Raw genomic sequence first — 15,594 nt, 5'->3', positions numbered from 1 at the left:
ATGGGCACTACTCAGGCCCACCCGCCTCCCGGCCCATGGGGCAGCAGTGAGGGCACCGAGCCGAGTCGGCGGTGGCTGCGACAGCCACGGGCGGGTGTGCGCAGGAGCGCCCGCATCCCGACATCCGCCTCAAGGAAGGCTCAAGGGAGCAGGCCGCCAACTCTGCCCGCTATTTCACGGCCGTGCGACCGCAGCCTCCCCGCTCCCGGCAGGGCACTGCGGCTGCGCCCCGCTGAGAGCCGAGCCCCCGCCGCGCCGCCCCCGCCCCGGCAGCACGGCCCGCCCCGGGGCCCGGCCCCGCTCGGCTCCCTGCCCGGCCCCGCCCGCTGCGCGCGCCCTCCGGCCGGAGTGGGCGGGCCTTCCGCGCGCCCCCCCCCCCCCCCAGCGGCGCCGCATCGCGGCGGCCATTTTGTGCGGCTGCGGTTGGTGCGCGGGGCTCGGCGCGCCGCGGGCCCGGTGGGGGTGGCTCCGTTCTAACCCTTTTTCCCCTACAGATCCCTCGGTAAGAGCGCGGCGGCGCCCGGGCAGGCCGGGCCGCCTGCCTGATCCGGCGCTGCGGGCCCGCGGCGCGGTGGGGAGACGCGGGGAGGGAGGCCGGGCGGACGCGTTCCCGCGCACAAAGGGCCGGGCCGGGCGGCGCCTCCCGCCTGCAGCCCCGGGGCGCCGAGCGGGGCCGCTCCCGCCTCGCCGCAGCCCGGCGCGCTGAGGCCCGCGGCTCGGGCCGGCCCCGGCCGCTCCCCCGTCCCTGACTCCCTGTCGCCGCCCGCGCACGCCGGCCCGCGGAGCTGCGCGGGCAGGTGAGTCGGTGCGGGCCGAACGCAGGCGCCGCTGGCCCGTCCGGCGGGAGCGGCCGAGTGACCTTGCGGTGGCGCCGGGGCCCGAGCCGTGGCACGGGCCGCATGGCGGGGGCTGTGCCGGAGCCCGAGGCGGGGATTTGACGGGTCCGGAGCGGCGCCCGGCGGGCCGGGTGCGGCGGAGAGCGGGACGTGCAGGGCCCGGCGGCTCTGGATTCCGGGGGCGCTCGGCGGGGCGGCTGTTCGTCACCCGGATCCGCGAGTGGCGAACCCGCGCTGAGCAGGTACTTGCCCTGCCAGATGTTCAGCGCGGCAAGGGCAGGCTTCCGTTCCTTTCCTGTCCCATTAAATCTAGAGCATTTCTTTATCGCGCTACACTCTGTCCCTTTAAACAATTTTAAAAGAACAGAAATTACGGTGGATATTTTCACTAACCCCAAAGTTGCCTCATGTCGAGCCTATGTAATGCGTACGGTTGGGAGGCACTGGGGTGTTCTTCCTGGCAGGTCTGTGTTCAGATACGGCTTATTGCCAGCAAAGTGGATTTTTGCACCAGTTGGTAATCTGTAGCCATTCCAGGGTTTAGTTAATCTAAACAGGTACAGTTTCGGGAAACCATTTTATCTCCTTTACTGGCTTAAAATCTGGGTACCAGAGATGTTTCTGTAGTCCCAGGCTGTTGTTTCTAGCCTAAATACTTAAACCAGGAGAGATATCTGAAAGTTGATGAGTCCTAGTTAAGTAAAATAAATGTCACTAGGCTACAGAATTTTGTTGTGTTGTATGCAGTAGGGAATTAAACAAAATGGTAAAGCAGTGGGGGTGACTTGAAAAACCTTTTGTAAGTATCTGTACAGCACTTAGTAATGGAGCATCTCTGTAACTAATGCTTTTGACCTGGGTTCATTTAATTTTCTATAATGTGTTATGAATCCTTTTGCAGAACCAGTTTTGAAAAAAAAGGTCAAGCAAGAAGGCTTAAGCAAAGATCAGTCATATCATAATTCTCTGTTTTAATTTTTGTGACTTCTAAACTTTCATAGTAATAAAGGGAGGTGACTTAGGTGAATGTATGTTATTTGAATGCATGCTAAGTCAGCTTGTGGAAGAGTTCGGTAGTTTATGCTCTTGCTGGTAACTTGGTGGATGTCTCCTCAATGGAAATAAAATTTTACTTGAGCAGGCTGAGAGTAAAATCTGTTTGCCTGTAATTTTAAGGTCAAGTTGGGAATGAGGCTAGAGTATTAATTGTTCATAACGGTGCTGCCTTGACTGAAATGTAAGAAGCATGTAATTTATTCATACCTTTAATTGGCAAAGCTCTCTGTAGCACTTGCTTTTGCTCCTGTAATTCTTGCATGACCTAGGCAATGATATTGACTTAAATTCTCCCTCTTGGCCAGGAAAGGAGAGCACAATCCCTAATTTAATAGTAGGGGATGATAAATTCTCTCGAACTGCACATTTTATTTATAACTGCATCTGCAGAAGATAGGTATTGTCTGTAGCTGTAATTTGTCAGCTGACAGGCTGACACTAGCTCTCTTGCCTATGTGACCGTGGTCCTGTGCATGTGTGAACACTTGCATTGTGAGCTGAGCTAAAGAATGTACGTGGGACAGGGGAAGGATTTATTGCTCAGCCCTACAAGTGGTTGTTGTCAGTATTTAAACTGTACTCTTGATGGTTGTCTAGTTGCATGGTTACAGTGGGTTTTTTTTTAAATCTTAAAAAGAGCAGTCCTTTGGACAGGTGCATCATACTGAAAAGTGTTGTGAGGTGCTGAGTTCATTGTATGTTTGAGTAAGTCCTCCTTTTTTGCTTCAGTTAATTCCTTGTCTTCATACTTCGTACTTCTGTTCCTTGCTTGCCTACAGGTTTGTTTTGACTGCTTGTACTTCCTGCAGGAAAATACTTTCTTCAGGTGAAAAATGGTGGTTTGGAACTCTTGGTTTGTCCTTGCTGTCCAAATACAAATACCAGTAGCTACATGGCCTGTATATTTCTAAAAACCTTTCAGAACTACTGGCATTCCAATATTTTTGTGACTGCAAACACCAGGCTTAAATGATGATGAATGCATGGGTGTATACTGTGTCTATGGTGACTAGCTGCAGATAATAATATTGGAATATAAACACTCCTTTTGGAGGCATGTTAGTTTGTTGACATGCTTGTGTGACTTTTTACTGGGCTTGAGAACTTTCAACCAGCCTTATTTAAGTGTAGGCAGCTATGGTCTGCCTTATTTTTTCATAAATCTGCCTGGAATGGAGTTCTTAAAGAAATTGATTAGAAAGGAAAACATGTCTTCAGCTTGGCTGCCTGTATTAATGAAAAGAGAGGAAGCACTGTTGCTTATTATGTGGGGGTTTTGTTTTGTGGGCTTGATTCTTGTTTTTTGTTGTTTTGTGGACTTGATTGTTTTTGTTTGTTTTGGATTTTTTCATATGAAGTTAGCATCAATTGACTCACATTTCTGCTGCTTAAAATCAGCACTTCTTTCCCAAGGAATTGGAGAATATCCTCTTGTTCCACAGAGTCGTTGAGTAAGGAAACTGTCTTCAACACCTCTGTGCTCCAGATGCAGAGCTGAGCATCCTTAGCCTAGACCTGTGCGTCAGCGATGCAGAGTGCTATTGGTAGGGTTGGAGTTAGAATTTTTGTTAGTTTTAAAAGCATGTGTTGGCATAGCAGAGGTTGTGAGTACACCAGGCTGGAATTGCCTCTTCCCTATACTGTAGTTTGCTAATGGCTTTTTTTGTTCCAAGATGCTGTGTGTTTGTATCAGTCATTTCCCTGTGCTGCAGCTGTCTTTTGTTGCTGTTACGAGGCTTGCAGAAATAGGCACTTAAGAGTTTTTTTGTTTTCCTTCTGTCCTTTCATCTCAGCTGGGAGACAAGTCTGCAAGTAGCCTTGAAATGCACCCCTTTCTTTTCTTTTAAAACAAATAGGCAAGTTGCATCCTTCTTACAGGGTGACTTGTGCACAGATGATCTTTCTGCTTAATTAATTACCTTAAATAAAGACGTAATTTTTTATCAGTACTTATGGCAATATAACTTGGAAAATTTTCCTTTATTTGGATGTCTTGAAAATATTCTCTTCTTTATCAACAGGTAGGGTAGATTTGGTTCTGTCAAGGCAAGAAGCAGTGAAACAGAATGCTGTGTCTAGGAGTCAGGACACTGTGTACTGACTGGGTGGAAGTGGTGACCGCTGGGATTTTCACTAGCCAGTGTTGCAAATTATCTGTGAAAAATGTTTTTCAGACTTTTTTTTAATGAATAGTTTTACAGGTAGATTTCTTCTAGGAGTAAAAATTCCTAAGTCCAGTTACTGCTGCAGGTACTGTAACCAGATAATTTTTGTGCTTTCTGATTTGCTCCTTCCATTTTCGGTCATAATTTTTTCATCTGATAGCTAAAATTCATGTTGATGCTTGGTGATAAAATCTTAGCTTCAGCATCCTGCTGTAAGAGTGTACTGTGCTGCTGGAACACCCAGAGCAGCCTCCAAGCTGGGATATTGCAGCTGATGGGTGCAGTGCTGGGTGGTAATTTAGCCAGGTAACTGGGATCCCTCTCCTGTGATGCAGGCAGTGACTGGGAGAGCAGGAAGAGGACAAACATTTAGCCTCTGGAGGCAACTCCTGTCAAGTGTGAAGGAAAGGTCCTCTCTCAAGGATGATGTTATAGTGCAAGAAGGTGGACCACCGTAGAGAAAGGTATCCACTACCCAAGAGAATCAGCTGTGCTGGGGGTAATCTATTAGGATTCAAATAACGAGCAACCCCCTGTCAATGCAGATGAGGTCCAGAGTACATAAATGTTGAGCCCCTGAACTCACTTGGCAAGTTTCTTTAAAGAAGGTACTACTTTTCCCTGAGGTGAGCACACAAGAGAAATGCTGCAACATTCTCAGGAGGGTGAAAAACCAAATCTAAATGGCAAACTTTAGCAGAGCAGGAATTTAGCAAAATTTAAAACAAAACAGTCAATTGGAATAAAGCCTTTCATTTAGCAAATTCCACCCATCCAACCTTATATTACCCATATTCCAAGAAGGGGAAGTTAGGAGTGAAAAAGAGAGAAAACCAAGATACAGCTACCATCTTTGATCCAAGTGCAATCTCAGCTATCCTAAACTCCAGGGATGATAGGAAAGTTACCACATGCATCTTAAAGCAGTGGGTTTTACCTGCTCTGGTCTCCTGTGGCTATGCTTCCCAGGTGGGACTTCTGGTTATTTCTGGAGCTAGATTGAGGCTGCAGGCATGTGGTGTGAGGCATTCCTTTCAGTGTGACAGTGCCTGACAATCATTCTGGGCTGGACTAGAGGTTCCTGGAGGTGGGTTGTGGAATGGAGCAGTGCACCTCCCACTTTCCACATAACTGCCCCCTCCCCTTCAGTTGATTTGAGCCAGTAATAATTTTCTCTAGTTTTTCACAACAATCCATGTGGCAGAAGTTTGGATGGAATATGCCATTGTCACACACCAGGGCATTGACATTGATGTCAATGAAGGAAGGAGCACAAGAAGTGCTCCGGGTGACTGCCTGATTCAGCAATTTGAGATCATCTTTTTCCTCCTGACTGACCTGTGGCTGTGAACTGTCCAAGACTCTGGACGGACTTGAAAGACTCGAGCAAGTTGGAGAGGAAATGTGCTGTAGTCCTAATTGGCCAGTGCATGGGTGCAATGGAGATGGACACTGCCAGTGAAGTATTTTGGCCTGAATGAAGTCACACCACCATTGCACCATCACGGAGTGCTACTGTGCCAGATATGCTGGAACTTCAGTATGACCTGAAGTCCCAGGGCAGCAAAGTGGTGCCACCATTGAGATTGCCAGTGTGTTTTTCTCCATTCCTTAAGCAGCAGAGTGCAGGCCCCTGTTAGTTTTTACATGGAATGGCATCCAGTACACCTAGAAGCAGCTGCCCCAGAGGTGGAAGCAGTCTTACCATTTGCCATGGACTGATATAGGCTGTACTGGAAAAGGGTGAGGTTCCAGGACACTTGCAGTACATTGATGACATTGTTGTATGGGGGCAACACTGCAGGGGAGGCTTTTGAGAAAGGGGAGAAAATAATCTAAATCCTCCCAAAGGCTGTTTTTTGCCACGATCAAGGACTTGCCCAAAAAATTAAGTTCCTAGGAGTAAAATGGCAGGATGGATGTTTTGAGAGTCTGGTGGATGTGGTCATCAAAGTAATGTGTCCAGACAGCAAGAAGGAAACACAGACTTTCTTAGGAACTGTGGGTTTTTGCAGGATGTATATTCCATAAGAGAGTCAAGATTGTAAGCGCTCTCTGTCATGTGACACGGGAGAGCAACAATTTTAGGTGGAATTCTAAACAACAACAAGTTTTGGACAAACTCAACAGAAGATTGTGCAGCAGCCTTTGGGCCACTCAGGCCAGGATAAGATGTGAAAAATATGCTCTATATTGCAGCTGGGAAGCATGGTCCTTCCTGGTGTCTCTGACAAAAAGTACCCATGGAGACTTGAAGACAATCCCTGAGGTTCTGGATTTGCTGATAAAGGGGATCTGAGGCCTGTTACACCCCAACTGAAGAAGAGATCTTGACAGGTTATGAAGGGGTTGGCACGGCCTCAGAAGTGATTGACACTGAAGCACAGCGCTTCCTGGCACTCAGACTGACAGTGCTGGACTGGATGTCCAAGGGAAATTCCCTTCTAAACATCATGCCCCTGACACCACATGGAATAAGTGAATGGCTCTGACCATGCAGTGAGCTCAAATAGGAAACCCCAATCACCCAGGGATCTTGGAAATAATCACAGTGGCACGAAGGCAAAAATATCCGTACCATCAGAAGAGGAGGAGGAAAAGGTGCCACCATGCTAAGGAGACTCCACCATATAATCAGCTACCAGAAAATGAAAACTGATGCTCTCTTCACTGCTGCTTCCTGTCATACCATAGGGACAAATTGGAGATGGAAAGCTGCCATTTGGAGTCTTACACAGTGAGTTGCAGAAGCTATTGAAGGACAAGGTGGTCCTTGCAGAGCTGAAAGCCATCCAGCTGTCCTCAAATATTGCTGAATGAGAGAAATGGTGAATATCCTACCTCTGCATTGGTTTGTGGATGGTGGCAAATACTGGGGGGAGGGGGGCTGGACCAGTGAAAAAAGACCAGTTTGTAGTGCAGAGGGAAACCCATCTGGGCTACTGAAGTGTGGCTGCCTGGCTAGAGAAATTGACTGTAAAAGTGCGTTGTGGAGATGCACACATACCCAAGAGTTGGGCTACTGAGGAGTATTGCAACAATGAACGGGTGGATCAGGCTGCCAAGGTTAAATTGCCTCAGGTGAATTTTTTCTGTCTTGGGCGGCCCGTGACACCTTGTGTCATCTGGAAAGAGATGCAACATTACAGATGGGCTCATGGCTGTGGGGTGGACTTAACCATGGATACCACCTCCAGGTTATCCATGGCTGTGAAATGTGTACTGCGGTCAAGCTGGGCCAAGTGGGTAAAACCCCTGTGGTATGGGGGGGGGCAATGGTCAAAATATAAATATAGGGAGGCCTGGCAGATTAATTACATCACACTCCTGCAGACTCACCAAGGCAAATGTTATGTGCTGATGGTGGTGGAAGGCACCACTGGATGGTTGGACCTACCCCATGCCTCACAGCACTGCCCAGAACACCATCTGGACCTTGAGAAACAAGTACTCTGTCAGCATGGCACTCCAGAAAGAATAGAGTCAGACAACAGCCTCACAGACATCTGAGCCAGATACTATGGGATTGAGTGGGTGTATCTTATTCCTTAATATGCAGTCTCTGGAAAAATTGAGCAGCATAATGGACTGTTAACAACCATATTGAAAGTAATGGGTGGGGAACCATCAGACATAAACATCTACACATAGCAAAAGCCACCTGGTTAGTTAACACTTGAAGTGCCAGTCAAGCTGGCACTTTACAATCAAAGCCTCCACATTCTGTAGAATGGGGTATGGTCCCCATCAGGGGTAGATTATGAGGAATATATTAGGGAAGACAGTTTGGGTTAGTCCTACCTCAGACAAAGGCAAGCACATTTGGCGGATTGGTTTTGCTCAAGGACCTGGGTGCTCTTTGTGGGTAATGCAGAGGGACAAGGGAACATGATGCATACCTCAAAGGGACTTGATTTTTGGGTGAGAAGAGTCTGTAATGTTGAATTGTATAATATTGGTTGGTGAATAATAGTGCCACTGTGTGCCATAACTGCAGTTGACAAGGTGTGTAGACTGCTACAGATATACCAGTTGTGAATTCCTGATGCAGTTTGCCACCCTCTTGCCCTAGAAGACCTCTATGATGGATGGAATCCACAGTCTTGGACTAAATCAACTCAACAGACATCTTGGAGGGACAGCCATTAATGATGGAAATGATACCCGTGCTTTTGTAGATACCTATGTCTGTGTGTATATATCTTTGTGTGTGTGTATGTGTGTAGTTGGAAACGGGTAGGATTTGGACATGATGTATGTGGTACAGAATAAGGGATGGATAATGTCCCAATAGCCATAAGAGGGTGTGGCTAGAATCTGATGTGGATATGCAGAGGGGTGTCTGTGTGTTTGTAAGGGCCTCTTAAGCAACTCTCTAGTTTGGACTGCAGCAGCCTGCTGACCTCTTCTGAAATTCTGTGCCTCCTCACAGCATTTTCTGGGCACGGGGGAAAGGGGTCCCTTCCAGGTTGGGGTGGTTTGGGTGTGGTCAGGTTAAGTCAGGCTCTGCACTGAGCATTCACGTGTGTATTGCTTGCCTCTCTTGTACACTTTTTAATACCATTACTTTTACAGTTCATTTTCTTATCTTATTGCTGTTTTCATTAAACTGTTCTTATCTCAACCAATGATCTTTACCTTTTGTGCTGTAATTCTCCTTTCAGTGGGAACACTTGATGGAGGAGTACTATGCCTAAACCACAATAGGTTCTATGCAGCTTCAGTTCAGGTAGAAACTGGGAGCAGTGTCATTGCAGTGCCAAATCTGCAGCCTAAATTGGGCTTCTGGAAACAATTCAAATGGCTGTCTTTCCCACTTCTGCAGTATGAGGAAGCCTACATGTATTGACAAGAATTAGATTTGTGGATGAAGAAGCAATTCTGGGAAACTCTTGTAGTTTGTTCTTGTATTAGCAAAACACAGCTCCTTCTGCCATGTGGTGAATGTAGATTATCCAGTTGAGTATGTCTTCATTGACAGGATTGGACTGCTTACTTAGTGTGTAGTTAGTTAATACTGCACTAAAGTAGGAGTAATGATAAAGTTACTGGTGACTTTTAGTTGACAACAGATAAATGATGGAGAAATATGATGTGGATATGCAGAGAGAATGTCTGTGCATCAGGGTCTCTTAAGAGTCTCTCTAATTTGGATCACAGAGCCTGCTGACCTGTACTGAAATATTTTCAGATTAAATTTTTGTTCTAGAGGTGTTATTCTATTATGCAGCTACTGTTGACTGTAGAGAGAATATTTTTTTGAACTCTGAACTACTTTTAGTCTCAGAATTCACATGTTTTTGTTTTTCCTTTCCTGTAGCTACACAGCACTGGTTGGAATGTTTGCAGCAACATAAACAAGTTTCTTGGTGAGTATAAGCATAGGTCCTTTTTTTAATTGTGGCTTTTCCTTTAGCTTTTGAATTTTGCTTTAAAATTCAGGTTTTACTTAAATACTATCCACAGAGCTTCTGCAAGACTTATCTGCATTGAATTCTTGTATTCTTAAAGGCTGCCATTTTTTCCTTAAACTGAAAATAAACAGCCTCATTAAAGTAGGTTTACGTTAATATTGCTTTATTTAGGAAAAACTTGATTTATTTTATGTGACTTAAACCTTTTTCCAATTACTTCCTGTTTGTTCAGTGCTTAGGTGCTTGTTTTTTTTCTTTAGTGTTTACAGGAAAAGAAACCAGAACATAGGACACGATCAAATGACTGAAAATAATTGTTTTCAGTAATGACTATTTATTTCTTTAATTGCACTTGGTAATTCAAATAGATTTCATTATAGAAATATTCTTTTTTTCTGTTGAATTGCTTATATTCCTAATTTCTGCTTCCATGTTGGTCTGTCCCAGTCTCAGCACCAGTTGAAACTGACAGCACAGTTACATGAGGTGTTGCCGAGGGGATGAAAATGACGTTCTCTAGGCTCTGTAATCTCAGGAAGTGAGGATCTTGTTCAGAGACTCATTCGTGTAACACCTTTTCAGTTTTGTCACCGAGTACTTTGGGATGGTCTTGGTTCTGGCTGAGGAGAAGGGCAAATGTAGATTTTTACTGGTCAGTTCTCCTAATCTACTTGTATAAACTGGAGAAAAAGTAGGAGACTGAAATCAAGTACTCAAGTCTTACAGTTTGAGGGAATGTCAGTGGTGAGGAATGAGCCGTTCAGCATTCTTGTTACAGAGATGATTAGTTCAGGATCCAGTTTCTGTTTCATGTGGCTCAGAGTTCACCTGTGTAGTTGTTAATTGAATCTGGGAAGCTTTTAAACCAAGTAAGTGCTGGTGAATATGTAGTTGAGGATGTTATATTGTGCAAATAGGAACTGCATATAGTCCTGTGTCGTGTTTGAAATGTGTCTTTTGGATAGAAGAAGGGGTGTGATGCAGTACTCCTTGAAATTTGTTGCAGTGTCGGGTCTTCCTATCTAGTTTAAATCTTTCTTGTTTAAATCCTTCTTGCCTGAAGATCTAAGCATTGTGGTTTGAAACACTGTTGTGAAGGACATAATCTGAAACTTACGGTCACATCCAAAAACAGTAACCTACCTTTGAAATGATACACAAAACCAACTTGAGGCAGGAGCAGACATCCTTGGATGAACAGAGGCTGTTCTTGGGTTAACATGTTTAGCAGGTATAGGAGTTTTTAATCTGTTTTTATGTGTAGGGCAAAACACAGTAAGGCATGGTAGCACTGCTGCTGTAGTCAAAACTTGCCAGGCAGAGGGTGTTTTGTCTGCAGGCAATAAAAGTCTATTGTAATCAGTTTACCAGTGCCAATACAGTTTTTAAGTGATGCTTGTGAGACTTCCACTTAGTCTTCATAAGATGCCATTAGGATTGTATAGTATAAATGGTGTCTGTAAATACTGTTTTGCAGTCTGATATCATACCTTTTCTCATCTGCAGGTGTGTGGTTTCAGCACAGCATGGCTGTGGTCATCCACTTGCAAGTTGTTCCGATTGTGGTGGGGACCATGAACTTCTCTGGACTGACCATTCCTGATGGGGGCGTGCATACTGTAGGGGGTGAACTGGGTGAGGCTTTCATCATTTTTGCCACTGATGGAGACGTGAGGCTGGTGTCATGGGTGCAGATGATAAAAGGTCAAAGCGAATACATCGACGAGTAAGAAAAACCCCATGTACAAAACGTGAATGGACTTAGGCCTTGGCAGTTCCATACGTAGATGTGCAAGCAGATTTGGAGCAGTGGTGCTGGAGAGGATGGCAGAGTCAGACTTAGCCTTAGGCTTTGTGGAGTCAGCTTTGTCCTAGAAGGAAACAAAACAGGCTTGTGTTGCTTGTGTAGGAGTGGCAGTGCTGCCTGCAGTACCCCAGGTCAGCAATATCTGTGCTGCATCTCCAGGGAGCACAGACAATCTCTGGCTAGTTGCTTTTACTTCCTGGTTTTGCCAGTGCTTTTTATTACCTGTCTTACCCTGTAGTCCTGAAGAATCACCACCAAGGTACTGAGTGCTTCCTAGGAGCTGGGACAGCAAGCTTCCCATCGAGAATAAAATACAAATTCTCAGTGCAAATTAGGATTATATTTATGCAGACTGTCAAAGTTGATTGTGCTTCTTTATCAGGTCAGAGAACTGTGGGGTTTTTTTTATGGTGTTCCTCTTTTTTTCTTTATTGTATCCTTATGGCAGAGGGAGGGAAATCCTTGGGTTTGGCGTGGATGCACAAAAGAATGAAGGAAATAGGCTGAGTTGTAGAAGTGAGTTGTATTTCTTCAGAACTGCTTATGAAGCAGCACTGAGACAGAATTAAGTTTGAAAGTGGGACTGATTTTAAGGAAAGAGTTTTGGTATGACACTTTGTAAAGGAATGGTTTAATCACTCCATGGGGATTTGGAAAATAGTTTTGCCAGGGTAGGTGTCGTTTGGAAAACGACAGCTGCAGTGATTTTGCAGTTTCCACAGAGGAAACAGGAGAGGCTGTTATTAGTGCAAGTTTGCCATAACTGCTTGGGTTTGCTCTGATAATATGAAGCAGATTTTCAGTTGCCAGAGGAGTCCACTTCTGTTAGACCTTGGTGTTATGCCAGGTTTGGGTCTCTGGAGAGAGTAAGAACAGCTACAGGTGAAGTTGTACAGGACATGCACTGTTAGCAGAGCAGAAAGCTTGTTTTAGGAGTCAAAAACTCTGATCCCTGAAGGGATCAATATTAATGTATTTTCCTCTGCATTGCCCTGAGATAAGTGTACCTTTGTCACGGATATCTGTCTGATTAGTCTTGAAAAGTTAGATTAGTTTTGAATAGTCTTTAAAAGTTATATTATCTTATGATGACTTTAATGGAGAAGAAAAGACTGTGTCTTTTAAATAACATGTATTTCAATAACACAGATTTAGGAACATTTTGTTTTGGAAGTAGTGACTTACCTAAATCCTGATCCTGAAACAGATCTGATCTGATCTTCATAGAGAAGTAAGACATTATTTTCTGGTGAAGAAAATTTTAAGGGAGATATTCTGGCAAAATATTCTTATTTCCAAGTTGTAGCTATGAATGTGTCATCAATCTGGGGTTGTTTGTGGACAAGCTGTTTTAATGTAGTTCAAGGTTTTAAAGCAGTCTTTGCTGGAGAGGACAGGGGCAGAAACATAAAACCTGAAAGCAGGCAAGCCCCTGTGTTGAGTGCTTGCTTTCTGAGATGTGAAGTTATCAGTATGGTCATGATCATGCTGGTGAAGCATATTTTGGCCCTGCCTCTTGGCCTAGTTTGTGCAGAGCCATGTCATGGTTCTCAGTAAAAGTTGTCTCATGGTTTCAGTGTCACTCTAAGGCTGGATATTTTGGGGTAAAATGGTTGAGGCCTTCTGCTGAGTAATTTATCTCATGTAATGTTCTGCCAAGTATACATCTGCTTGAGGAAACTATTCCTGAAATTGGCTGTAAATGGAAAAGCCAGCCTGCTTTCATGGTCTGAGGAGCAGGACCACAGTCCAAGCCAGTGGTAGGATATGAGAGAGAACCCAAAGCAGCCCAAGTTTTGTAACTTTGGAGGGGAGAGAAATGAAGACTTGGGGAGGAGGGGCCAATGATAAGAGATTTTTGCTCACAGAATTTTTTCTCTCTTTCAATTTTGTGACCTTCTGCTTTCTAACAAGCTTAGCCGGGTTAGTGAAGTGCAGTGTGTGTGTGCTTTAACTAATGTTGGTGTTAGCTGACTATGACTAGCTGCATTCAGATTTTCATGGAATGTGCTGCCTCTCTAACTGATTAAATGGCTCTGACTGTTTTCTTCACATTTCCTATTAGCTGTGATACTCGTATTTTTAAAATATTTGAATGAAACCATAGTAAGACCTTCTGTGCCAAAATGAATGTGTTTATGGAAGCCCTAATGCATGTGATCCTGTTACTGAAGTCAGCAGATGTGTATGTTCCTCTCCAGCCCCATGGAGGTGAGCTGAGATTGAGTCCCTTTCATCCATATGGCAGCTCTTACTGAGGAGAACCACTGTGGGAAGCTGAAATAATGCACTGAGAGTGCCTCTGGGTTGGCTTTGCATGTCCCTCCTCAGAGAAAAGGAAAAATAAGCGTACTAGGGAAAGAATCACCTTGCAGATATCATTTCTTCATGTGTTAAGCAAAATGTATGTCTGCTCAGTGTTTGGAGGCATGAAATTCCCTTGCTAGAGTGAGAAAGGGATATTTTAATAATGTAAATCTGCAAAGGAAATAGTGGCTATTTGAGGTGTCAGGGGATAAACCTCTTCAGGTATAGCTTTGCACTTGCTGCCTTTTGCTTTTTTTCAAATTCTACATTGTGATGCAACATAAACTGTAAAACCCCATCCCTCTTAAGTTTTTCTTAATTTCCTTTCCCAATTAAAAGTTTTAGACTCTGCCCCAACCGTTAGAAGACTGGGCTGATTCAGATCCAGTGTGATACTGTGAGAGCTCAGTCTGCTATCAGATATTACTCTAGGAGATGAATTTTTTTCAGTTCCTAGGTGGCTAGAATACTTTGTCTTTTGCTGTGAATCAGGCTTCCAGGCAGTAGTATTTTTTCCCCTATACCCTTGCAGGCTGCTTTAATAGAGGTGAGGATCAGTCTAAAAGCACTGTTTTAGAGGAAGGCAGCAGATGAACCTTTGGTAGAGAAGTTTTTTTGCAGTGTGATGATTGAATGGAGCTGGTTGGGCTGTCTCTGTGGTCAGCCCTTGGCAAATGGCCTGGCCTAAAAAGTGTGGTGAAGGAGTAGCTTTTCCCTGTTGTAAAAGCTCTACGATATTCATAAAGATCTTTGATTTCTGAACCACACTTGAAATTAGAGGAATTCTTGACGATGTTAATGTTTTTGTAGATGCAGCTTAGTTGACACCATTGCTATTTATGCCTTATGTGAACGAAAGTGCTAGTGCTTATTTCTGTGCATGTCTCCTTTTTGATGTAGTGTAAGACTAGGTTTTTTATTTTAACTCAAATCAATTTTGTCCACCTCTAATTGAATGTTCAAGATACAACCTTACTCTGAGGACAGTGATATTGAATAAGACTTACTTGTGTTTTTGGATCTTGTGCACTTGAAGACTACAGGAATGGATCATAATTTGTATCTTAAAATTGCTGGAAACAACTGACAAAAAAAATCAGGAAAAATAGCTGTTGATCAGGCTTTTACACTATATGTACCTTGAGATAAAGATTTCTTAAACTTTTATATTATCTGTTGGAAACAAATATTAATGAAGACTTTTTTTATATTCTGGTTAAAGCAGTGAAGAAGTTGGACAAAAACAATGCAAATATGCAAGGTGTATAGAGAGTCTTCTAAAATTGGGTTTAAAAAAACTACATATTTCTAATGTCTTTGAACTTTATTGCACTTCTAGTGATGAGGTGACATAGTGTTTGAGAGTATCGCTAATGTGGTAGCTGTTGACAGATTGTCATTGTGTTTGTTTTGCCCACTTCCTGTTTACTGGATTGCTGGTTTTCATCAAAGTGGAGAGGGGGGCAGAAAACATTACGAAACTTCCGTCTCATTTGTGAATAAACCCTGGATTGTGTGGTTCTTAATTGACCTGGAACTTGGACCAATGGACAGAGGCTGAGCTTCACTCTTTCATGGTCCCGTAGCTGCCATTTTGAACATACTTTTGGAATCCTTCTGCAGACTGTCACTTGGGAACCCTTGTTAAAAAGATAATTGCCCCCTTGCTTTCTGCAAACCAAAATTACAGCAGTTCCTTAACATCTGGCTTCTGGGAATTATAGTGCATAAGCTTATTTTGTGTATGTCTTGATTAGTGATTGATATTTAATTGCATTTTTCAGGGGAATAAAATCAGCAGTGTTGATATTACAAAATGACAAAACATCCTCCGAATAGAAGAGGGATCAACTTTGAGGTGGGAGCCCAGTTGGAAGCCCGTGACAGATTAAAAAACTGGTATATTTTTAAAACCATTCATCTTATATTAATTTTAAGTCTTTACTATCTATAACATTTTGTATTGATTCAATATTTAGAGTCGTAGTTATTGGTTTGTAGGAAAGTAG

At 44.1% G+C, this 15,594-nt stretch overlaps 2 protein-coding genes across 11 annotated transcripts in view; both read left to right on the top strand.

Moving 5' to 3' along the window:
• On the top strand, nt 1–477 carry LOC132078429 (basic proline-rich protein-like). Its single transcript, XM_059480567.1, has one exon. It carries the CDS (start codon nt 1–3, stop codon nt 475–477), a length of 477 nt encoding a protein of 158 aa, XP_059336550.1.
• PHF20 (PHD finger protein 20) overlaps nt 423–15,594 on the top strand; it is a 72,169-nt gene continuing 56,997 nt past the window's right edge. For 5 of the 10 annotated variants that reach the window (XM_059480534.1, XM_059480533.1, XM_059480532.1 and 2 more), the window contains exons 1-4: nt 423–502; nt 9,378–9,426; nt 10,978–11,106; nt 15,370–15,484. In XM_059480534.1, coding sequence (XP_059336517.1) covers nt 15,402–15,484 — 83 coding nt within the window. In that variant the 5' untranslated portion in view covers nt 423–502; nt 9,378–9,426; nt 10,978–11,106; nt 15,370–15,401. Of the gene's footprint in view, nt 503–9,377; nt 9,427–10,977; nt 11,107–13,343; nt 13,490–15,369; nt 15,485–15,594 lie in introns of all 10 variants that reach the window. The other 5 variants (XM_059480531.1, XM_059480524.1, XM_059480526.1 and 2 more) reach the window with 4 other exon arrangements.

The sequence above is a fragment of the Ammospiza nelsoni genome, chromosome 12 (assembly GCF_027579445.1).
Source record: "Ammospiza nelsoni isolate bAmmNel1 chromosome 12, bAmmNel1.pri, whole genome shotgun sequence".
In the NCBI taxonomy this organism is placed as follows: Eukaryota; Metazoa; Chordata; class Aves; order Passeriformes; family Passerellidae; genus Ammospiza; species Ammospiza nelsoni.
This window is presented reverse-complemented; position numbering and strand designations above follow the sequence as displayed.